The following is a 25,031-nucleotide window of genomic DNA, read 5'->3' as shown; positions in this document are numbered from 1 at the left end:
GCCTGGGCTTCAGCAGTGGTGATGTTGGGAGTAGGATTAAGGTTTTTTAAGAAGGATTGAGGCAAGGCTGGAAGTCAAAAATTCCTGGTAGGTTTGGAGAGCGTGATTTTGAGGAAGAGGAGGTGGGTCCCGCTGTGACGGAGGACGGAACTTTTCCAGGCAGGGTTCAATTTGGATTGTGTCTTGGGGAGTTGGATCATTAGGAGTAGGATTAGGATCAGTTTTCTTCGTGGCAAAGTGATACTTCCAGCAGAGAGTACGAGTGTAGGACAGTAAATCTTTGACGAGGGCTGTTTGGTTGAATCTGGGAGTGGGGCTGAAGGTGAGGCCTTTGGATAGGACAGAGGTTTCGGATTGGGAGAGAGGTTTGGAGGAAAGGTTAACTGCTGAATTAGGGTGTTGTGGTTCCAGATTGTGTTGATTGGAATTTTGAGGTTTTGGAGGGAGTGGAGCTGGAAGTGGGAGGTTGAGTAGATGGGAGAGACTGGGTTTGTGTGCAATGAGAGGCGGATTTTCAAACCAACTAAGATAATAGGCCAAGCACTTTGTTCTGTTAAGGACAAATGTCCCCCTCTGTCTGCAAGTGGTGTATATAAGATTCCATGTACGTGTGGCAAGGTCTACATTGGAACTACAAAGAGAAGTGGGAATACACGGTTGAAGTAACATAAAGGTTTGCCAACTAGGGAAAACAGACAAATCAGCCATGGCAGAACATGCTCTTCAATCAGGTGATCATGTAGTGAAATTTTAGGAAACTGAAGTTTTATGTATTATGACAAAATATTATCCATGGCTATATAGAGAAGCCATCGAAATATATAAACACGGGGATAATTTTAACAGAAAAGAAGAAGCAATGAAACTCAGTGATACATGGACTGTGGCACTACAGAATCGATGAGAAGTTTTTTACCTTTGACGTACTATAATCGATAGCTGAAAAATTTTATCTTTGACAATGCTTATCTCTGCTATCATGTGAAATCCAGACCACACCCACTTTCCAAGGTATTTAGGCCACTCTTCGATGTCCGACTCATCAGTCGGTAAGACTCAGCACAACCAGGAGCCCCAACGAAGATGTCCAACGTAGCCGTGGACAAAACGTCAGGGAATGACGAGTTCCATGGACCACGGCCATACAACCTGGAAAAATTCTCAGTTGCTGAAAAACATCATCCACACAATTCTGAAGGTTGCACATGAGCTAATGAGTGCTAGAATTAATGCACAATCAGCTTAACAGCCCATGCATCCAAGTTGCTGACAGGAATAATACACAGAAAAATGGAAACAAAATTGAGGGTGTGTAAGATGATGATTCATTTGGCTTTAGGAAAGGTAAAGGCACCACAGAGGCAATTCTGATGTTGTGGCTGATAATGGAAGCATGACAAAAGAAAAATAAAGACTTGTGCATAGGATTTGCAAATTTGGAAAAAGCATTCGACAATGTCAAATGGTGCACGATGTTCAAAATTCTGAGAAAAACAGGGATAAGCTATAGGGAAAGACGGGTAATACACCGTAAGTACAAGAGGCAAGAGGGAACAGTAAAAGTGGAACACCAAGAATGAAGTGCTTGTATTAAAATGGGTGTAAGGCAGGAAAGTAGTCCTTCGCTCCTACTGTTCAGTCTATACACTGAAGAAGCAACGACAAAAGTAGAGAAAAGGTTCAAGAGTGATATTCTTTCACCCCGAATTTTAATTCCAATGATTACATTTACTGGTGAGATTGCTATCCTCATTGACAGTGAAGAAGAATTAAAAATCTGTTGAATGGAATGAACAGCCCAATGAATAAAGAATAAGGACTGAGAGTAAATTAGGAAAAGACAAAAGTAATGAGAAGTTGCAGAAATGAGAAGAGCAAGAAACTTAACCTCACAGTTGGTGACCACAAAGTATTCAAAGTTAAAGAATTCTGCTACCTAGGCACCCAAATAACCCATGGTGGACAGAGCAGGGATGACATAAAAAGCAGATTAGCACTGGTAAAAAGAGCATTTCTGGCCACAAGAAGTATACTAGTCTCAGACATAGGCCATAATTTGAGGAAGAAATTTCTGAGAATGTATTTTTGGGGCATAGCATCATACGGTAGTGAGACATGGACCGTGGGAAAAGTGGCAAAGAAGAGAATTGAAGCATTTGACATGTGGTGCTACACAAAAATGTTCAGAATTAGGTGGGCTGGTAAGTTAATGAATGAGGAGGTTTTCTGCAGAATCGGAGACGAAAACATTGGCAAGAAAAAGGGACAGGATGGTAGAACATCTGCTAAGACATAATGGAATAACTTCCCTGATACTAGAGGGAGCTGTAGAGGGTAAAAACTGTAGAGGAAGATACACCGGAACACATCTAGTAAATAATTGAGGATGTAGGTTGCAAGTTCTACTCTGATATAAAGAGGCTGGCATAGGAGAGGAAATTGTGGCGGGCCACATCAAACCAGTTAGATGACTGATGACACAAAATCTCTGTCCTGTTTTTCCTCTGTGGAAGGACTGGACTAGCATGTACTCAGCTCCATGACGCCAAACCCGATTGAGAGGTAGTGGATCCACACTCGAAACGTCAAGGCCAGGTGGGTGCTGTGCTGACCCATGCCCCTCCATACCACATCTGATAATAATTGACAGAGGACGACATGGCAGTCATTGATTATCATGTGGGTTCTCGTTTTCTGTTAACCAGGCAACAGCGAAGCTGAAGCATTACAACATCCTTCAACAAATTCATGGATGTGGTATCCTACATGAATCTTTCTTCCACTCTCTGTAGTCTCACCTAAGTATCATGAAAGGTCGTATATGTGGAGGGGAGGGGGGGGGGGGGGCGGGAATTCCTATATTTTTCGGTTAAAAACAGACTTTTTCCCATGTGCAAAACACACTATGCCCCAGGTGAAAATACATTTTTTTCTGTGTTAAGTGACAATATACATTTCCATCACAGCTTCAAAACTTGTCAATCTTTTGAATGGTAGAGATTTTATACACAAGCATTGAACTTCCTGACACTTTAGGAAATGAAACCCAGCAAAATAACAATGCATTTTGAAAAGATCTTCGATGCGTGGCAACATGTACACTGCACATTTTCGTATTACAAAAGTATAAATCTGAATTCCATGAACTACAGCACGCTAGCTTCCGAAGCACTAAAATTGTGATTGTGCTGCACACATCAGATATTCAGAGCATAGGACACACGATGTAATCAGCCAATAGCAACATCACTGTTAGGTAGTGCGAACACACAAAGAGATAAAGTTAATTGTTAAAATTAATATACAGGTGTTGCCTTCTGTTGTCTATTTATAGAATCACTTCAAAAGAAGCAGCAGTGAAGAACACTGAGTTTTCTGTAGAAAAGCCAGTTATGTGTGAAATGCTCAAGAACTCACCTCCCACTTGATAAATATAATTTTTGCCCTTATTACTGCATTTGTAATCTATGAAAGAACTGTAATAAATATGAAAAGCTAACCTCAAAGCTTAGTCTTTCTTAACTTGTGTTACCCTTTAAGATATATCAAACACCAATGTCCTTGTGCAGTTTTAATTAATGCCATAAATGGCTGCTTGTCTTGGCCCGAAAATTTTCTCAGCGAATGGTTCTCAAAATGTTAAGTTTCGAAAGAGAGTCAAACGCTCCACGATTTAAGAAGTTCATTACAGATTGTCACATATAACATAATTCATCTTATGAAAAAGGAATTTTACTGTGAGAGTAACACTTCTCAAAGCACTATCCACATTTTCCTGTGATCCATTAGAAATGTAAACAATTGTGACATCATACTCATCAAAAACAGCTCATTGTATTGCAACAAAGTATTGTACAGTCTTCATCCTAAAGCCTTTTGACATATTTTTCTGTCGGCAGACGCCTTTGAGTGCACTGCATTATGTTGGTGTAAATGGCACATTTTCTTTGCAACTTTGGTATTTTTCCCTCGTTTATGTTTTATTGCTGCAGTAGCATTCTGCAGTACCAGGGTAACGTAAAATTCTTTGTAAGAGTATCAGTTCTTATCAATCAAAATTACAAAAATTTAACTGAGAACTAAAACAATGAAAAATTCTCATGTTTATCATGGATTTCCTGGTCGTTCTGGGGTGCATACAACCAGCTCGATCCTGCAGCGGGCGACTGAGTGGCAATTGTGTAGTCAAGCAAATGATCAGGCCAGCTGTCTGAGCAGAGGATGCTCAAACTAGCATGAAAGAAGTCAAATGCAGTTGCTCTCTGCATCTAGAGCGACTATGTTGACATTAGCAGGAACTACACACACTAATTAATTCAATCGAGCACAAATACCCGATGCAGACTTGTATTATACACAGATGTTTTGCCAAAAAATTTGTGAATGTGAAACTTATTTTTCAAGGCATACAAATAACTATACAATAATAAATGAAAAATTTAAAAAATAGGGGAAGACTGGTAACAAATTGCAATATAATTTTATTTACACGATGACTAGTTTCGACAGCATTATCATGTCTCAGTTGACCAATTGTTATTTAAACTAGCCATTACATTAATAAAGTGGTACTGGTTCTTCTAGGAAGATGTGGCTTCCTTTCTCGAATTCTCTGAGGCTATGGTAGGATATCTGTATAAAAGATATCACATTCACAAATGTAGATCCACGGTGAATACTCACCTCATTTTCGGGCCACCCAGCTTTCCTCTTACGCGACATCTTCTTCTGCAGAGCTGCAGCAAGAACGGCACCACCATTGACCATTTCCGGTACAACAGGAGACGTGGGCCGCGACGGCCCGCCATTGTTGGTGCTGACGGAAGGCACCGGGAGGGTTCCACTGCCAGAGGTGACGGTGCTGGTAGTGTTGGGTTTGGCATTGCCAGAGCTCGGGTGCACGGGCGTCGAGCATGCCGACGATGTCTGCTTTTTGGGTGTCGACATCCCAGTACCTGGACCGGCACCATCGCGTCGCGGGTACTGCACTTTCCGAGTATCCAAGCGGTCTTCCGTGACCCACTCATCGAGCCGCTTATTGACTGCAAAATGACAACAATAATTACACTGAGATGCTAATTTTATACACTGACATGCTAATTTTAAATTACTCTACAAATACAGAATAAACAAGCATATTTCAAATCCAAAATAGAGTACATAAAAAAAGATCAAGGTATAATGTCTTGCTGATGATGAAGTCACTGGAGACAGAGAGGGTGCAAGATGAGAAAGGGGAAAGAAATTAACCACGTCCTTTTCAGAGGAATCATGTTGGTAAGTGTCTTAGTCATTTCTGGGAAACTGTAGAAAATCTAAATCTACACTGCTCATTGGGGATTTAAACTGCCAAGCCCAGAGTCTCACCACTTATAATGTACAGAATAAACACATGTGTTTAATGTATTACACAATACAAGCTAAGCTACAACCACTGTGCTGTATTCTATGTAGGCATGACAACCAACAAGCTGTCTGTTCACATGAATGGCCACCAACAGGCTGTGGTCAAGAAACGAGTGGACCACCCTTTCGCTGAAGATGCTGCCAAACATGATATCCTTCATGTCAATGACTGATTCACAGCCTGTGCCATATGGATCCTTCCCACCAACACCAGCTTTTCTGAATTGCGTGGGTGGGAACTTTCGCTGAAATACGCCCTACGTTCCCATAACCCTCCTGGCCTCAACCTTCATTAGTCACTGTCCTCATCCATCCAGCCCCTTTCCTGTTCCCGTTCCAGCACTACACAATCGTCATTCCACCACCACACCCAGTCTTTTTATTTCTCTCCTTTTCCGACCCCCCCCCCCCCCCCCGACCCCCCGGCCCCACCTAACCTGCAGCACTTCATTGTCTGGTGTGTATGTGTGACTACAGTTGGCGAAGACCTTAATGGCCAAAAGCTTTAATTGTGAGAATCTTTCTGTCGTGCCAATCTGCGACTCAGCATCTCTGCTATATGGAGAGTAGCAATTTTCCTTCTCATACCTTTATAGAAAAAATGACCTGATATTAGTTATATTTAATGGTATATCGGATAATGTAATACAAAAATCAGCTAAACTAAAATGTACAACTCCTAGGGCTGATTGTACAAAGCATTTAACCTTAGGTTAAGACAGAAAATGACCTTAGATCAAGCTTAACCTGGAAATCTGCACTGTATAAATGTTAATTCCAGGTCATATTGCCATGAAGTTGGATCGTGTTTGACGGGTGATAATTCGAGGTTCAAAGTCATGTTCAGCTCTAATCATCAGTTTATAGTGTAATGGCACTACAATTCACTGTTTTTGTTTTTATCAGATATCAACTGCAATAATAAAAAAGTAGTTATTAACAGAAAAAATGGCAACTAAATATGTGACCACGCCATTCGCACACTGCAGATGCTCGAAATACTTTTTTTCAATCTGGGAGGTTACGTTAAGGAAATTACCAAATACGTTGTGTTCTTAATGATCGATCTCGCAACAGTTCTTGAGAGACGACTCTTAATTTATGTGATTAGTTCAAAGACATTTTATGGACACGTAGCAGCAAAGTAAGAAAGGAAAATTCGAAACATTTGGCAGTGAACAGTTAAGTATGGGAATTTTGACAGCAACCAATAACGACTAAACATCACTTACATATGTTCTCTTTCAGCTCAAGTAGCATTAACTATGCAATTTGTATTAAATTTTAACTACTGAACCTGTCCCTAAACTGCTCTGACAATTCCACGTGCATTGATAAATAGAACATAAGCAATTAATTTGAAATTAACTAACAACAAAATCATGTTTCATTTTTCCCACTTGTTACTACTCTCCCTACTTTATTGGTTGTAAAGGTGATTATAACAATATTACCATGCTATTCCATACCATTGAAACAATTCCACACTCACTGTTTTCCGAGCATTCTGGACCACTGTTGGGCAAAATTCGCTGTGCAATATCACTGCACAATGTGAATTACATTGTTTACTTTCATTTACTTTACAAATATCTGAGCATTCAGGTGTGTCCATTGAGGACGACGATGACAAGACCCAACGAGCTCCCTGCACATTCCATAAAGGGTGAATCCACTCTTGGAGTTAAATAACAAGTCATTTAAGCTGAGGTTTTGTTTGGAGAAAAGCACTGTAAAGCAATTGGAAATGAGGCTCAGAGACTATCTGATGAAAACAGCCAAAAGATATCAACTGCTGACAGCAATGTGAATGTTGCTGTTAATCTTAAGATGGTGGTTGGTAATCTGTTTAAAGTAGACACAGCAACAGCTTGCTGCTGTCCATAAGATACTGGCCTTATGAAAGAATTAAAGTCAACAGCAAACTCTCTCCATGCCTTTGCTTGTTGACCACAGTGACTATCTGTTTTTAGACACTCAATTATACCTTTATACTACCCCAACACCATTTCCAACGGCAAATCTTTCTTTTCTTGAGAGAAAATCCAGGATGGAATATAACAATATAAGGGAAAGGATAGTTGTTACTCATCATAAAGCGGAGATGCTGAGTTGCAGAAAGACACAACAAAAAGACTGTCGGAGGAGGGGGTTAGTGAAAAAGAAGAGAAATACGAAGACTGGGTATGTTGGTGGAATAAAGAGCTGTGTAGCGCTGGAATGGGAACAGGGAAGTGCTAGATGCGTAAGACGATGACTAACAAAGGTAGAGACTGCAAAGGAGGAGAATTTTACAGATGGAGAGAAGGTACTGCACGGAGGTTTGGGCCAGACTGATTTGGTTTTGCAGGTTGGTGAGGGCTAAGCTTGGCGGAATATGAAAAGGTGGAAATCATTGTGGAAGGTAGGGTGGCAACCGGAGGTGGGTAACTTGATGATAAGGTGGTTTGGGGGATTCCATTAGCAAAACAACAACGCAGGAACAGTTGTGGGACTGGGTTCTGGCTAGGGATAAGGAAACATTTTTGTACTGATGCAGATGGGAGGAGCAAGGATCCATGTTGGTGGAAGAAATGTCTAAAAAGAAAATATGAAAATAACATAGAATTACATCCCAAAAAATTCACTAAAACACACTCAGACAACCTACTCTCGTATATGGAAGATAACAACCATTCTACCCTCATGAACCATGGACCTTGCCGTTGGTGGGGAGGCTTGCGTGCCTCAGCGATACAGATGCCATACCGTAGGTGCAACCACAATGGATGGGTATCTGTTGAGAGGCCAGACAAACGTGTGGTTCCTGAAGAGGGTCAGCAGCCTTTTCAGTAGTTGCAGGGGCAACAGTCTGGATGATTGACTGATCTGGTCTTGCAACACTAACCAAAACGGCCTTGCTGTGCTAGTACTGCGAACGGCTGAAAGCAAGGGGAAACTACAGCCGTAATTTTTCCCGAGGGCATGCAGCTTTACTGTATGGTTAAATGATGATGGCGTCCTCTTGGGTAAAATATTCCGGAGGTAAAATAGTCCCCCATTCGGATCTCCGGGCGGGGACTACTCAAGAGGACGTCGTTATCAGGAGAAAGAAACCTGGCGTTCTACGGATCGGAGCATGGAATGTCAGATCCCTTAATCGAGCAGGTAGGTTAGAAAATTTAAAAAGGCAAATGAATAGGTTAAAGTTAGATGCAGTGGGAATTAGTGACGTTTGGTGGCAGGAGGAACAAGACTTTTGGTCAGGTGAATACAGGGTCATAAATACAAAATCAAATAGGGGTAATGCAGGAGTAGGTTTAATAATGAATAAAAAAATAGGAGTACGGGTAAGCTCCTACCAACAGCATAGTGAACGCATTATTGTGGCCAAGATAGACACGAAGCCCATGCCTACTATAACAGTACAAGTTTATATGCCAATTAGCTCTGCAGATGATGAAGAAATTGATGAAATGTATGATGAGATAAAAGAAATTATTCAGGTAGTGAAGGGAGACGAAAATTTAATAGTCATGGGTGACTGGAATTCGAGGGTGGGAAAAGAGAGAGGAGGAAACATAGTGGGTGAATATGGATTGGAGGAGAGAAATGAAAGAGGAAGCCGCCTGGTAGTATGTTGCACAGAGCATAACTTAATCATAGCTAACACTTGGTTCAAGAATCATAAAAGAAGGTTGTATACATGGAAGAATCCTGGAGATACTAGAAGGTATCAGATAGATTATATACTGGTAAGACAGAGATTTAGGAACCAGGTTTTAAATTGTAAGACATTTCCAGGGGCAGATGTGGACTCTGACCACAATCTATTGGTTATGACCTGTAGATTAAAACTGAAGAAACTGCAAAAAGGTGGGAATTTAAGGAGATGGGACCTGGATAAACTGACTAAACCAGAGGTTGTACAGATTTTCAGGGAGAGCATAAGGGAACAATTGACAGGAATTGGGGAAAGAAATACAATAGAAGAATAATGGGTAGCTCTGAGGGATGAAGTAGTGAAGGCAGCAGAGGATCAAGTAGGTAAAAAGACGAGGGCTAGTAGAAATCCTTGGGTAACAGAAGAAATATTGAATTTAATTGATGAAAGGAGAAAATATAAAAACGCAGTAAATGAAGCAGGCAAAAGGGAATACAAACGTCTCAAAAATGAGATCGACAGGAAGTGCAAAATGGCTAAGCAGGGATGGCTAGAGGACAAATGTAAGGATGTAGAGGCTTATCTAACTAGGGGTAAGATAGATACTGCCTACAGGAAAATTAAAGAGACCTCAGATGGAAACCCAGTTCTAAGCAAAGAAGGGAAAGCAGAAAGGTGGAAGGAGTATATAAAGGGTCTATACAAGGGCGATGTACTTGAGGACAATATTATGGAAATGGAAGAGGATGCAGATGAAGATGAAATGGGAAATACGATACTGCGTGAAGACTTTGACAGAGCACTGAAAGACCTGAGTCGAAACAAGGCCCCGGGAGTAGACAACATTCCATTGGAACTACTGACGGCCTTGGGAGAGCCAGTCCTGACAAAACTCTACCATCTGGTGAGCACGATGTATGAGACAGGCGAAATACCCTCAGACTTCAAGAAAAATATAATAATTCCAATCCCAAAGAAAGCAGCTGTTAATAGATGTGAAATTTACCGAACTATAAGTTTAATAAGTCACAGCCGCAAAATACTAACGCAAATTCTTTACAGATGAACGGAAAAACTGATAGAAGCCGACCTCGGCGAAGATCAGTTTGGTTTCCGCAGAAATGTTGGAACACATGAGGCAATACTGACCCTACGACTTATCTTAGAAGGAAGATTAAGAAAAGGCAAACCTACATTTCTAGCATTTGTAGACTTACAGAAAGCTTTTGACAATGTTGACTGGAATACTCTCTTTTAAATTCTGAAGGTGGCAGGGGTAAAATACAGGGAGCGAGAGGCTATTTACAATTTGTACAGAAACCAGATGGCAGTTATAAGAGTCGAGGGGCATGAAAGGGAAGCAGCGGTTGGGAAGGGAGTGAGACAGGGTTGTAGCCTCTCCCCAATGTTATTCAATCTGTATGTTGAGCAAGCAGTAAAGGAAACAAAAGAAAAATTCGGAGTAGGTATTACAGTCCACGGAGAAGAAATAAAAACGTTGAGGTTCGCCGATGACATTGTAATTCTGTCAGAGACAGCAAAGGACTTGGAAGAGCAGTTGAACGGAATGGATGGTGTCTTGAAAGGAGGGTATAAGAAGAACATCAACAAAAGCAAAACAAGGATAATGGAATGTAGTCGAATTAAGTCAGTTGATGCTGAGGGAATTAGATTAGGAAATGAGACACTTAAAGTAGTAAAGGAGTTTTGCTATTTGGGGAGCAAAATATCTGATGATGGTCGAAGTAGAGAGGATATAAAATGTAGACTGGCAATGGCAAGGAAATCGTTTCTGAAGAAGAGAAATTTGTTAACATCGAGTATAGATTTAAGTGTCAAGAAGTCGTTTCTGAAAGTATTTGTATGGAGTGTAGCCATGTATGGAAGTGAAACATGGACGATAAATAGTTTGGACAAGAAGAGAATAGAAGCTTTCGAAATGTGGTGCTACAGAAGAATGCTGAAGATTAGATGGGTAGATCACATAACTAATGAGGAGGTATTGAATAGGATTTGGGAGAAGTTTGTGGCACAACTTGACCAGAAGAAGGGACTGGTTGGTAGGACATGTTTTGAGGCATCAAGGGATCACAAATTTAGCATTGGAAGGCAGTGTCGAAGGTAAAAATCGTAGAGGGAGACCAAGAGATGAATACACTAAGCAGATTCAGAAGGATGTAGGTTTCAGTAAGTACTGGGAGATGAAGAAGCTTGCACAAGACAGAGTAGCATGGAGAGCTGCATCAAACCAGTCGCAGGACTGAAGACAACAACAACAATAACAACAACCATTTCCTCCAACAACTCTCAACACTTCTTGCTCCTTTACCACAAGGTTCCCTGGCCATCACTACTGATGCCACCTCCCTTTATACTAACATCCCTAATGCCCAGGGCTTTAACGCTATTGAACACTACCTTTCTCAATGCTTGATATATTCCAAACCAACCACCTCCTTCCTAGTCGTGATGATCAACTATATTCCTTCTCCTTCGAAGGCATTGCCTACAAACAAATCCGGGGTACGGCCATGGGCACCCGCATGGGAGCAACCTATTCATGGGCCATCTAGAGGAATGCTTCTTGAACACCCAGAATCCCAAACCACTCACCTACTTCAGATTCACTGATGACATCCTTGTGATCTGGATCGAGGGTGGAACATCTTATTCATATTCCTCCAGAACTGCAACACCTTCTCCCCCATCTGCTTCACCTGGTCCTACTCAACCCATCAAGGTACCTTCCTCTACATTGACCTCCACCTCAAAGATGGCTACATCAGTGCCCAATATCAAATCTACCAACCACCAGCAATATCTCACTTCAACAGCTGCTACCCATTCAATACCAAGAAGTCCCTACATCCAGCCTAGGCACCAGTGACTGTCGCATCTGTAGTGACAGGTGGTCCCACTCGTAATATACCATGGGTCTCCGAACCTTGCACAAAAACAGATCTCCAGTGCCTTATCTTTGCAGACAGCCAACACCTTCCAAAGCCCCACCTTCTAGCCACAGAGAGGCACTCTCTTCGTCACTCAGTACCAATGAGGACTGGAACAACTGAATAACAATCCCGCCAGAGTTTCAACTATCTCTTGTCAGAACCTGAAATGAGAAATGTCCAACCCACTATCCTTCTCCCTCCTCCCACAGAGAGAGAGAGAGAGAGAGAGAGAGAGAGAGAGAGAGAGAGAGAGAGAGAGAGAGAGTGTGTGTGGTCCCTAGACTTACACACCAATTAAACTAACTTATGCTAAGAACAAAACACACACACACCCATGCCTGCGGGAGAAGTCGAATCTCCAGCGGGAGGGGCCGCGCAGTCCGTGACATGGCGCCTCAAACCGTGCGGCATTATCACAGTGGTTTTCCGCTGCCCGCCAAATCTACACAATATACTTGTCCATTCCTAAACAGCCCCTGCTCCCAACCCCTTGCCTCGTGGCTTATATCCCTATAACAGACCTAGATGCAAGACCTGTCCCATACATCCTCCCACAACACCTACTCCAGTTCTGCCACAAGCATAACTTATCCCGTCAAAGGAAGGGCTACCTGTGAAACCAGTAAAGTGATCTATAAGCTAAACTGCATCCACTGTGCTTCATTCTACATGGGCATGACAAGCAACAAGCTATCTGTCTGCATGAATATCCACCAACAGACTGTGGCCAAGAAACAACTGGAGTGCCCTGTAGCTGAGCATGCTGCCCAACATGACTTCCTTCATTTTAATGACTGCTTCACAGCCTGTGCCATCTGGATCCTTCCCACCAACACCAGTGCAGGTAGGAACTCTCGCTGCAATATATCCTACATTCCTGTAACCCTCCTGGCCTCATCTTCCATTAGTTATTGTCGTTACCCCTCCATCCCTTCCCCATTCCCATTCCAGCACTACACAGCCCTCTATTCCACCAATGTACCCAGTCTTTTTATTTCTCTCCTTTTCTGTTAACCCCCCCTCCACCCCTCCCCCCCGCCCCCCCCCCCCCCCCCCCCTCTGTCTAAACTCCCAACTGCACCTAGCTGCTCCAGTCTCCACCTTGTCCCTGCACCCTCCCAGTAGCACTATACCTCCTACACCCCTATCCTGCCACCACTTCCCCTTCCCACCCAAACCTCCTCCTTACCCCCCCCCCCCACCCCCCATCACTCGGTTGCCTGTTTCTCACAGTCTGGCTCCAGCTGCCAGAGACTGTGGTCATATGTGTGAGTTGTGTTTGTGTTAGTTTGTGCCCGTGTGTATGTTGTTTACTTTTGACAAAGGTCTTGCTGGCCAAAAGCTAACTTTCCGACAGTCTTTTGTTGTGCCCTTTCACGACTTAGCATCTCTGCTTTATGGCAAGTAGCTACTATCTTTTTCATTATATTGTCATATTGAAAGAAGTTCGACAATCGCTCCTTTTTCTGTTTACTTGTTCCCATGGCTATAGAATCAAACCTTTGATAATAAATACTGCTTGTCTATGATGTACGATAAATATCAGTGGGCAAAGTGAAATAATTGTGTTGATAGTGGATTTTAGCGATGTTGCCAAACATGTTACATGCTACTTAAGATCAAATCTTAAGCTGCTTCTATGGATCCAAGTTTAGCATTATACAATAGAGTTGAGTCCTGAATATAGTTCAATTTCTGATCTAACGTCAAATTTGATTTGCAGTCGGCGAAGTTTACACAATCGGTTCCTAAACTGAAAAATTTCACACAGAAAACCAACTCTTGTCCAAATTCAGTTTACGTCAAACATATTCCACCCTTTTCAAAGTCTAAAGCTTACTTGAATGTTTGTAACCTTGCAACTTTTCAATACAAGTTTATTAATGTGAATAATTAAATAATGGATCTGTAGCTTGCACTGAAGAAAAGATTTTTGAAAAAAGTTTACATCAAAGCCACTAACTATTTACTGAGTGACTAGTTTTGGCGTTTGCCCATTTTTACATGCCACATAAAAAATTCTGGCAAAGAAAAAGGCAACACACCACAAAGGAATCATCAAAATGGGATGGAAACCAGTATATGTGATGTACATACCCAGACAAGTAAATGATTACAGTTTCAGGAAAATTGAATGATTTATTCGAGATAAAAATTTTCACAAATTGAGCATGTCATTAATGCACTGATACACATCTGTCCCCAACGGTGCACAGCATATCAATGATGTACCATTGTGCTGCAAGGGTGCTGTGGACGAATACCAAAGAGGTCTCTGCTATGAAAGGTGCCCCAGACCACTGCTCCTGGTTGCTGTATGGCATGCGACAGAGAGGTTGGTATCCCACCACTGTCTGGGGTGTTGATTGGTTGGCTAGTTGGTTCGTTGGGTGATTAAAGGAAAAGGATCAAACTAATAGGTCATCAGTCCCTTTTTCCTTGAACAGACAGGTCTACACAACTGTACATCAGAAATGGCCTACCATGCAAAACCTATGCAAAGATAGCCCATAGGTCAACCAAAGGTCACCAATGGCTAGAAAAGGGCAAAAAAGAAGAATGGGGAACACAGGAAGAAAGGCAAGTGAGGCCTCCCATCTAGGGAACAGCCAGAAGTCCCCAAAGCCAGAGTGCAATGAGGGGGCATACATCCCCACCCCGCCACTTATCAGACGCACCCCACTCAAAAACTGCGTAGGAAAGATTAGCAACCTGGACAGGGCAAGAGAAAGACAGATGGTAGATGAACAAGTCAAACAGACCACATGAAAGGTGGGAGGACCGGGCTGTAGTGTCAAGCCTAGACAGCCACAGCCTGGTCTGGTCACAGGAGCCAATAGTGTTTTCTGCCAATTCCTCAGTCAGACTATAAGGTTAAGTGACCATCCCTTAAAGTAGGTGGTAAAGGCCCCTGTCATGAATAAAATGTAAAAATAAGTCAGCCACTGGTGCATCATCTCCTACCACCAGGGATAGAGAGTCAGTGAGATTGAGGGTCGGTTGCAGGCCAGTTAGGTAGGGACAGTTCAGCAAAATGTGGACCATCATCAAACAGGAACCACAACGACAGTGGGGTTGGTCCTTATAATGGAGGAATTGTCTGAGTCAGCCAAGTATAGCCAACATGGAGCCACAAAGGACGGTACAGTCCTTACTAGAGGCCTCCATGGAAGATCTCCACAGAATCATAAGTCTCCTTCATTACTTGCAGTTTGTTGGGTGATGTCAAGAGTGAGTCATTCTGTGTTCCAGATCCCTAAAACTTGACATTGTAATACTGATCAGAGGTCTGATTCCGGAATATCGATCTCAAGAGTTGGTTCACTAGTAGCCAGTTTAGCAAGGCTATCAGCAAGTTCATTTCCTGGATCCCGATGTTGCCCAGGGTCCACACGAAGGTCACTGAGTGTCCACATTGTTCGAGGGCATACAGGGAATCTTGGATAGCAATGATCAAAGGATGGCAAGGGTAGCACTGGTCGAAAATTGCAAACTGCTCAAGGCGTCGTTACAGATGAGAAAGGACTCACTGGTGCTGGAACAGATGTGCTCAAGAGCATGGGAGATGGCTGTCAACTCCACAGTGAAAACACAACAACCATCTGGAAAAGAGTGAATTTCAGTATGTCCTATGTGAGCACAAGCAAAGCCCACATGACCAGCAACCATTGAACCATCAGTACAGTGTGTAAACTTTTAGATGGCAGACCTCTTCCTAGTCCTGAATTGGCAGAAGTCAGTAAACGTTGGGAGGCTTCGGTAGGCATGCAGTTTCGACTGCTGCTAACATTACGTAGCTGACTGTGTTGTTCAAGGTACCCATTTTCGTCTGCTTCGTTATTGTTTTGCGCTGTACTGTTCTGCATGTTTTTATTGTGCAGTTGTGCTAAACATTATCAAAATGAGTGAAGAGGCAGTTGCTGGCCCATCTTGGGAGTCGCCAACAACCCCTACCGGTAGGCCTAGGGTTAGGAGGAAACCAGTATTATGTAGCGATGCTCACAAAATTATATTGCGTGTGATTGAATGCTGCGAAAGGGAAAGGGAGCAGAAAAAATTGCTTCATCCCATTTACAAATCTTCAGTGAGAGCTGCTACATACACAGGACAAAGCATGCGTAGCATTGGAAGATTCAAACAGTTTTCCAAGAATCATCCTGGTGTATCACCACAAACGCCTGGCAAGAAAAGGTGAGTTTCCATTTCAGATATTTTGTTCGCGATCACTTTGAAGGAATCACCAAAATTTCATCACAATCAGATGAATGGTTTGGGAATGCACAGAGAACAGACATACATACTTTCAGTTTTATATATAGAGATTGACAGTTACGTTATACTACATGACCTGTGTAAGTTTATTTAAATTTTATAATTAATAGTTTAACATTGTGGGGAATGAAAGAAAATGGAAGAAAAATAAAAATAAAAAAGAAAAAATTGCGAGTAGTGGGAATCGAATGCGAGTCCACTGCGTGACAAGCCTTTCCCTAATCAATTGCGCTACGCATACAACGGTGACCTAACAGTTGAAACATTGTCCATTACTGTTTTTGGGCGTTCGGAGAACAACTCATCAAAGTCTCAATTCAATCGGATGAATGGTTTGTGAGCGCATAGTAGACAAACATACATACATACATTCATTTTTATACATATAGATTTTAATGCACATGACAATTTCAGTTTCATTTACGAACAACATTTAAAGCGAGTTTTACTTCCAAGCCTTTCATCTGCTTTCGTGTAAGCACGACGCGCAATTTGTAGTGTGAGCACTGCAACTGGTAGGTGTGCCTTGTCTCCCCCCCCCCCCCCCAACGACTCCTCTCCCCTTGCCAGCCAATGCTTGCTTCCACCTCTCCCCGCACTCCCCTCACAACTCTGCCATCTTACAGTTAACACACTGTATAGACTACTTGTGAATACCAGAATGCACCAACAACGGAGAAAGATTGGTGGCAAGGGTCCTTGGGCTGTACTGGGTCTTTTGGACCTTGTGCTAGATCAATATACAGCTGTGGTTGAAGGATGCACCACAGAGGTGGGCCTGGAGGAGCGGTGGTAGAGGGAACAACTGAAGTTCAGAGATGAGGGACTGGGCATGGAATGTGATCATAATTCCTGAGCTGGTTTGCCGCTGATGGAGATGGATTTCCACGTTTGGAAAGAGGGCCAGTAGTTCAGATGCTTAGTGGAGCTGCAAACATGTGTAGCATAATCGACAAGCTGTTGTCTGTACCTGACCCGCAGTGGAGGGATCTCAGTGTCCACAAGTATGCTGTTCACAAAGCTAGTTTCAAAGACTCCCGCTGCAAGTCGAACCCCACAATGGAGTATAGGATCCAGTATCCACAACGCTAAGTGCGATGCCGAACTGTACGTCAGACTCTTATAATATTCAAGACGAGATTGTATAAGAGCTTTGTAAAGCTGCAGAACAATAGTGTGATCTGCACCCCAATTGGTGTTACTCAGCCAGAACTTTTGCTTAAGCTGGAGAAGACGGGAACCCACGTCAACCGAGCATCGGAGACTGGTCTTAAAAAGCAATAAGTCTCCTTGTGATGGAGGAACTGACTGTGAGTCAGCCAAGTATAGCCAATGTGGAGCCGGCAAAGGACGGTACAGTCCTTCCTAGAGGTCTGCACGGAAGTTGTGGGTGAACGATATAATGTCGACAGAAGTGCATGACCCAAGTCTTGGCAGATGAAAACCAAAAGCCATTGGTGAGAGTCCATGTCTGCACTTCACTTATGGCACCTTTCAGTCGATGTTCAGTGACACCCACACAAGAGAGGCTGTAGTAGACGTAAAAGTCATCAGCATACAAGGAGGGTGATGCTTAGGACCCCACAGCTGCTACTAGACCATTGATGGCTATTAGAAAGAGAGAGACACTGAGTAAACAGCCCTGGGGACCCATTCTCTGGATATGGCAAGAACTGTGGGAGGCACCCACTTGAACCCAGAAAATATGATGAGACAAGAAGTTCAGGATAAAAATCAGGAGCGGACCTCAGAAACCCCATTCATGTAACATAGTGAGTACGTGTAGTTGCCATGTGGTGTCATAAGGTTTTTGCAGGTCATAGAAGCGAGAATACTGGGAACTGTGTGTTTCGGCCATTGGACCATGTACCTCTCCCCTAACAGGTGTTCAAGCAACTTACAGAGAACACTGGTGAGATCAATTGGGTGATAACTGTCCATATCTAGAGAGTGTTTACCCGGTTTCAGTACTGGGACGATAATGCTTTCTCACCACTGTGATCGGAACTCACCCCTGGTCCATCCACTGGTTGTGGATGTGGTCCAGCCCTGAGGCTATGTCAGGGTAGTGGGCTACGGCACTGAAGAGTTCCCACTCACCACAGGTGGTGTCTTGTAAAAGGTAATTGCTTTCCATCCGTCCACTGATTTAGGACATGAAAGGCAGGTCAATAATTCTCAGACGGAGAGGCTAGAGCAAAATGCAGAGCAAAATGTTTGGCGACGGTGTCTAGGTCAGTTCAGACAGCATCATTCAAGGTAATACCAGCAATACCTGCAGATGTCTTGTATCCTTAGAGGCACCTGATCTTTGCCCAAACCTGTTAGGGGAGAGGTACATGGTCCAATGGTCGAAACACACAGTTCCCAGTATTCTCGCTTCCGTCACTTTATGAAATGGCATGGAGCCACTTAAAGGCAATGAGGTACTCCACTGATGGGTGCTGCTAGTGGCGTTATAGAGCCCACTTATGATCTATAATGGCCTTTGCGATTTCTGATGATCACCAAGGTATTGTCTTCTGCCAGAGCGGTCCCAAGAAACATGGGATCACTAAATCAGTCATGAAAGAATTGCTGTAGTTGTATTCTTGAATGCCTCATTGATATCTCCTTGATGCAAGCAGCCAGGGGCTACACCCTGTCATAGATAGTTAGATTCTTATAATACCTCAGTATCTATGAAGGGCCGGGGTCTGCATGGCTGGAAACCAAGTCTCCTGAAGGGCAATGCAGAAGGAGTGCTTAAAAAATGTTGTTGCTAAGCCAGGTGGTGGAAAAAACCACTACAATTCCAGAGGAGAATAATGTTGTCTATGTACTATGAGGCCATGAAGGGACCAAGGAGGCAGGTTAGGCCCTAGGGTCACCTGCTGCCATTTGTTAAGGGGTTACAGCATCATCACACAGTTTCTGGGTTCCATCGTGAGGTGTAGCCTGCGGCCTCAAGAGCCACCAGAATCTCATCCTTCTTGGAAAATTACTTCTCATCTTTCCTCTCGTTAGAGGACTTGGAGTAATATGAAGGCTTCTCTGTATCAGTTTGAGGTAATGATGACAATTGTGAATCCCTGCAACCATAAGCCTGTGGCTTCTTTAGCCACTGGCTGGCGTCCTGTTGTAGACCGACAGGAACCTGGGAAAGAAGTGTCCCAAGAGACCTATAGCTGGGAAGAGAAGCTGGAGGAAGGTGATTTATCTCTGGCTGGGAGGTGGGAGCAAATGCCCATGGTGGGTGGGAAAACAACGATCCCAATGTGGGTGCAGGGGAAGCAGCAAGAGGAGCACCCCCAACGGTCAGGCACTGTCGAGTGGCCTGAGAGCCCACTATAGGAGGTGTAACGGGCAGGAGTATCATCGCCAAAGGGGCCAACGTCGTCATAGCTGTAGCGAATGACACTGTTATACACGCTGGGTGCAATCGTACATACTACTTCTTGGCCAGAGTCTCATATTCTTGTATTTTCTTCTCTCTCTGGAAAAGGGTGCAATCTGGTAAGCACGGAGGTTGGTACTTTGCACGGGTGATACAGATGGGAAGAGGGGCACAAGGATCGTTCATCTTGCAGTGGTCACCCACAATCTCTACAGATGGGGCTAGCATTGCAACACAAAGACATGTGCCCAAATTTCAAACACCTTTTCAGGCAATGTTTGCCTTCAAAGGCCGAGAAGAAGGCACCGGTAGCCATCCTATTTTCCTCTGGCCCCCTTCGGACACTACAGGTAAAGTGTATAGCCCATCGCTCAAAGTTAGCACAGATTGCAAGAGCAGGTCTCCATGGCAAAAGACGCCCTGAACCACATTTAGACTATTAGGGGAGAGTCACCGGTATCTTACCTAGCTTCTTACAAGTGAGCAGCACCCGAGACTGGGCAGAGGATGTCGTTTTGATCAAAACTGAGCCACTTTTCACTTTGGAGATGGCTGCCATTTCACGAAACTTGTCTTCTATGTTCTCCACAAAGATTACGGGCTTTGTGGCCAAGAAGAAAATCAGTCCTCAAGCAAACCAAGTCCAAGTATTGGAAAGGGGGGGAGGGGGGGGGGGGGGAGATTTCTCTGCTTGCTCCTTAGCCATACGTTCATCCCACGGTGTAGCCAGGGATAGGAACTTCTTAGAGTTGTATCTATCCACATTAAATGAGGGCTTTCCCTCCATCGACACTGCTGGGGCCATATGGCCACCAGAGGGAGACAACTTCAACTTCACCTGCTTCATTTGTGGCTCATCTGCAATGGTGCCAGCCACTCCGAAGTGGGCCTTCTCCCCATGGACACTGCCCAGCCTCAGCAATGGCTGCGTGGCCAGCAATCCATTGCTCGGAGAGCTTCTGCCCCAGTCACGACGACACATATCCCTTGGCATACGTGGGGAGTTTTCAGCTCAGGCACCAACAGTGTGATCCTTGGGTGGTCATTGGGCTACCACGGTGCAGGTACTTGACGACTCCCTGACAACAGGATGGCTACTGTGTTGAGTTGTGTGTGTACTGCCTTATTAAAGTGGAGGGTGCAAAGATGCAAAGGTCAAAAGGTGAAGGGTACAGGTACTGGGTGACCTTCCCTGGATGACCCACACTTCTGGAGAATTTTGAAAATTGGTGGCACATCAAACTCAATGATGGGAATCATGTATTTAGTTAATGAAAAGTTGTAGAAAATGTCTGAAGTGGAAACTGGAGTTCTGCACCAAGAAAACCATGCAATGGAGAGGCAAAGTGAGAATGGGATAGTGGAAGAATAATCTTGCAACATGGAAAGCAAGTAATGCTGCAAAGGCTCGAACCATGTGGTAGCCAAGCACATAAAAGAGTTGTGAGCCCTATGGGTAGTTCTGGGGTGTTTCCAGACGTGTCTTCACTGGTTGTCGGGGCTTAGTTTGAAATCAGACTCATAACTGAAGACAATTCTATTCCAGTCAGATTCCAGGCCAAATGTGCCAGACACCACTGCAAACAAACTTCTTGATGTACAGAGGTCAATGGTAGTCGGTGCAAGTGGTACCATTAGCTCAGCCCCCTTTCTGTGAGCCACTTGCTAATGGTCTTTGTGGTCACTAAAGCACCAGTTGCACATAAGATTAATGACATTGATGAATCTACGGCTCCGAGGGCCTTTCTTACGATCATTCAGTCCTTATGTTCTGTCATCTATGTAGGTTGACAGCTTACTTCTTGATGATGTGTTCGGCCACGGTTCACCCATTCCTGCCAACATTGTAGAATACTGGCGTCACTCGTATTCAAATGTTGAGCAACTCACCAATTGCTTCAGCCAGCTTCTTTGAGCCCGTCTACGTGCCCTCTTCCAAATGCTGACATCTGCGTAAATTGTTCAAGAGCCCGTCAGCGAGGCGCAGTTACTGTCCAACTGAGTACATGGAATGAAATTAGCGAAGACTTTATGCTGTGGTATCAACATTTCCCCTGTTTACTATCCTTGTTATCTGTGTGGTGAAGTTGCACTGCAGCACCACACAATCATCCACCGGTTCTCAAACTTTACGATTTTGCATTTTCCATTGATACCTACATGAATGGCAATTTGTGACCAATTTGCACACCTCCTTCATGGTGTGCCTTTTTGTCTTAAGAGTGTATATTTAGGACATGTATGGTGTGGATGATTCTATTTATGTCAACACAGTTAAAAATATTTCAGATCTTCAATTTCCAGTATGATGTAATCCATGTAACTGTATTTTATACACAATGGATTATTTTTCCCAATTGGATTACACTACGTGCCATGCTGGCTTATTTTTCATAAGAAATAAAAAATGAGGACTGTACAAAACTGTGAATATAACTGGTGCTACTGGAATGAATAAAAAGAAAATCAAGTGCAAAAAGTCTGCAGGTTATTTACACCTACAAACCCTGGACCTACTTACTGAAAAGTCAAAGTTAAGTACACTACTGGCCATTAAAATTGCTACATCAAGAAGAAATGCAGATGATAAATGAGTATTCATTGGACAAATATATTATACTAGAACTGACATGTGATTACATTTTCACACAATTTGAGTGCATAGATCCTGAGAAATCAGTACCCAGAACAACCACCTCTGGTCGTAATAACGGTCTTGGTACGCCTGGGCATTTATCCAAACAGAGCTTGGATGGCGTGTACAGGTACAGCTGCCCATGCAGCTTCAACACGATACCACAGTTCATCAAGAGTAGCGACTGGCGTATTGGGACAAGCTAGTTGCTCGGCCACCATTGACCAGACGTTTTCAATTGGTGAGAGATCTGGAGAATGTGCTGGCCAGGGCAGCAGTCGAACATTTTCTGTATCCAGAAAGGCCCGTACAGGACCTGCAACATGCGGTCGTGCATTATCTTGCTGAAATGTAGGGTATCGCAGGGATTGAATTAAGGGTAGAGCCACAGATTGTAACACATCTGAAATGTAACATCCACTGTTCAAAGTGCCGTCAATGCGAACAAGAGGTGAAAGAGACGTGTAACCAATGGCACCCCATACCATCACGCCGGGTGATACGCCACTATGGCAATGGCGAATACACGCTTCCAATGTGCCTTCACCGTGATGTCGCTAAACACGGATGCGACCACCAAGATGCTGTGAACAAAACCTCGATTCATCCGGAAAAAAAATAAATAAATAAAAATAAAAATAAAAAATAAAATAAAATAAAAATTAAAAAATAAAATAAAAATAATAATAATAAAAAAAAAGACGTTCTGCCATTCGTGCACCCAGGTTCGTCGTTGAGTACACCACTGCAGGTGATCCTGTCTGTGATGCAGCGCCAAGGGTAACCGCAGCCATGGTCTCTAAGCTGATAGTCCATGCTGCTCCAAACATTGTCAAACTGTTCGTGCAGATGGTTGTTGTTTTGCAAACGTCCCCATCTGTAGACTCATGGATCGAGACGTGGCTGCACGATCCATTACAGCCATGCGGATAAGATGCCTGTCATCTTGACTGCTAGTGATACGAGGCCATTGGGATCCAGAATGGCATTCCGTATTACCCTCCTGAACCCACCGATTCCATATTCCGCAACAATCTTTGGATCTCGACCAACGCGAGCAGCAATGTCGCAATACGATAAACCGCAATTGCAATAGGCTACAATCCGATCTTTATCAAAGTCGGGAACATGACGGTATGCATTTCTCCTCCTTACACAAGGAATCACAACGTTTCACCCGGCAACGCCGGTCAACTGCTGTTTGTGTATGAGAAATCCGTTGGAAACTTGACTCATGTCAGCATATTTTAGGTGTAGCCACTGGCGCCAACCTTGTGTGAATGCTCTGAAAAGCTAATCATTTGCGTATCACAGCATCTTCTTCCTGTCAGTTAAATTTCTTGTCTGTAGCACGTCATCTTCGGGGTGTAGCAATTTTAATGGTCAGTAGTGTATTTAAAATGAATTCCTTTGTAATGTCTTTCTCTTCCCGGATAGCAACGTGTGTTAAAGTGCTGCTTCTGGGATTCAAAGAGGGATCGACTCTGGCTCGCGGACTGGTTTGCCGACCAGCCTGGATGTAATTTCTACGTGTTTCCCCACATTCAACTAGGTAAACAACACATCCTGCGCAGATGTTGTTCTTGTTGTTGTGGTCTTCAGTCCCAAGACTGGTTTGATGCAGCTCTCCATGCTACTCTATCCTGTGCAAGCTTCTTCATCTCCCAGTACCTACTGCAACCTACATCCTTCTGAATCTGCTTAGTGTATTCATCTCTTGGTCTCCCTCTACTATTTTTACCCTCTACACTGCCCTCCAATACTAAATTGGTGATCCCTCGATGTCTCAGAACATGTCCTACCAAGCGATCCCTTCTTCTAGTCAACTTGTGCCACAAGCTCCTCTTCTCCCCAATTCTATTCAATACCTCCTCATTAGTTATGTGATCTACCCATCTAATCTTCAGCATTCTTCTGTAGCACCACATTTCAATAGCTTCTATTCTCTTCTTGTCTAAACTATTTATTGCCCACGTTTCACTTCCATACATGGCTACACTCCATACAAATACTTTCAGAAACGACTTCCTGACATTTCAATCTATACTCGATGTTAACAAATTTCTCTTCTTCAGAAACGCTTTCCTTGCCATTGCCAGTCTACAATTTATATTCTCTCTAGTTCGACCATCATCACTTATTTTGCTCCCCAAATAGCAAAACTCCTTTACTACTATAGGTGTCTCATTTCCTAATCTAATTCCCTCAGCATCACCTGACTTAATTCGACTACATTCCATTATCCTCGTTTTGCTTTTGTTGATGTTCATGTTATACCCACCTTTCAAGACAATGTCCATTCCGTTCAACTGCTCTTCCAAGTCCTTTGCCGCCTCTGACAGAATTACAGTGTCATCAGCGAACCTCAATGTTTTTATTTCTTCTCCATGGATTTTAATACCTACTCCACACTTATCTTTTGTTTCCTTTATTGCTTGCTCAATATACAGACTGAATAACATCGGGGAGAGGCTACAACCCTGTCTCACTCCCTTCCCAACTACTGCTTCCCTTTCATGCCCCTCGACTCTTATAACTGCCATCTGGTTTCTGTACAAATTATAAATAGCCTCTCGCTTCCTGTATTTTACCCCTGCCACCTTCAGAATTTGAAAGAGAGTATTCTAGTCAACATTGTCAAAAGCTTTCTCCAAGTCTACAAATGCTAGAAACGTAGGTTTACCTTTCCTTAATCTTTCTTCTAAGATAAGTCGTAGGGTCAGTATTACCTCACATGTTCCAACATTT

At 43.3% G+C, this 25,031-nt stretch overlaps 1 protein-coding gene across 1 annotated transcript in view; it reads right to left on the bottom strand.

The window, feature by feature from the left end:
* Positions 1-25,031, bottom strand: part of LOC126425017 (histone acetyltransferase Tip60-like) — a 138,606-nt gene that overhangs the window by 87,080 nt on the left and 26,495 nt on the right. The window contains exon 4 of the mRNA XM_050087924.1: positions 4,684-5,042. Within this exon, the coding sequence (XP_049943881.1) occupies positions 4,684-5,042 (359 nt within the window). The remainder of the gene's footprint in view (positions 1-4,683; positions 5,043-25,031) is intronic.

This window comes from Schistocerca serialis, chromosome 10, assembly GCF_023864345.2.
Source record: "Schistocerca serialis cubense isolate TAMUIC-IGC-003099 chromosome 10, iqSchSeri2.2, whole genome shotgun sequence".
Taxonomy (NCBI): domain Eukaryota; kingdom Metazoa; phylum Arthropoda; class Insecta; order Orthoptera; family Acrididae; genus Schistocerca; species Schistocerca serialis.
This window is presented reverse-complemented; position numbering and strand designations above follow the sequence as displayed.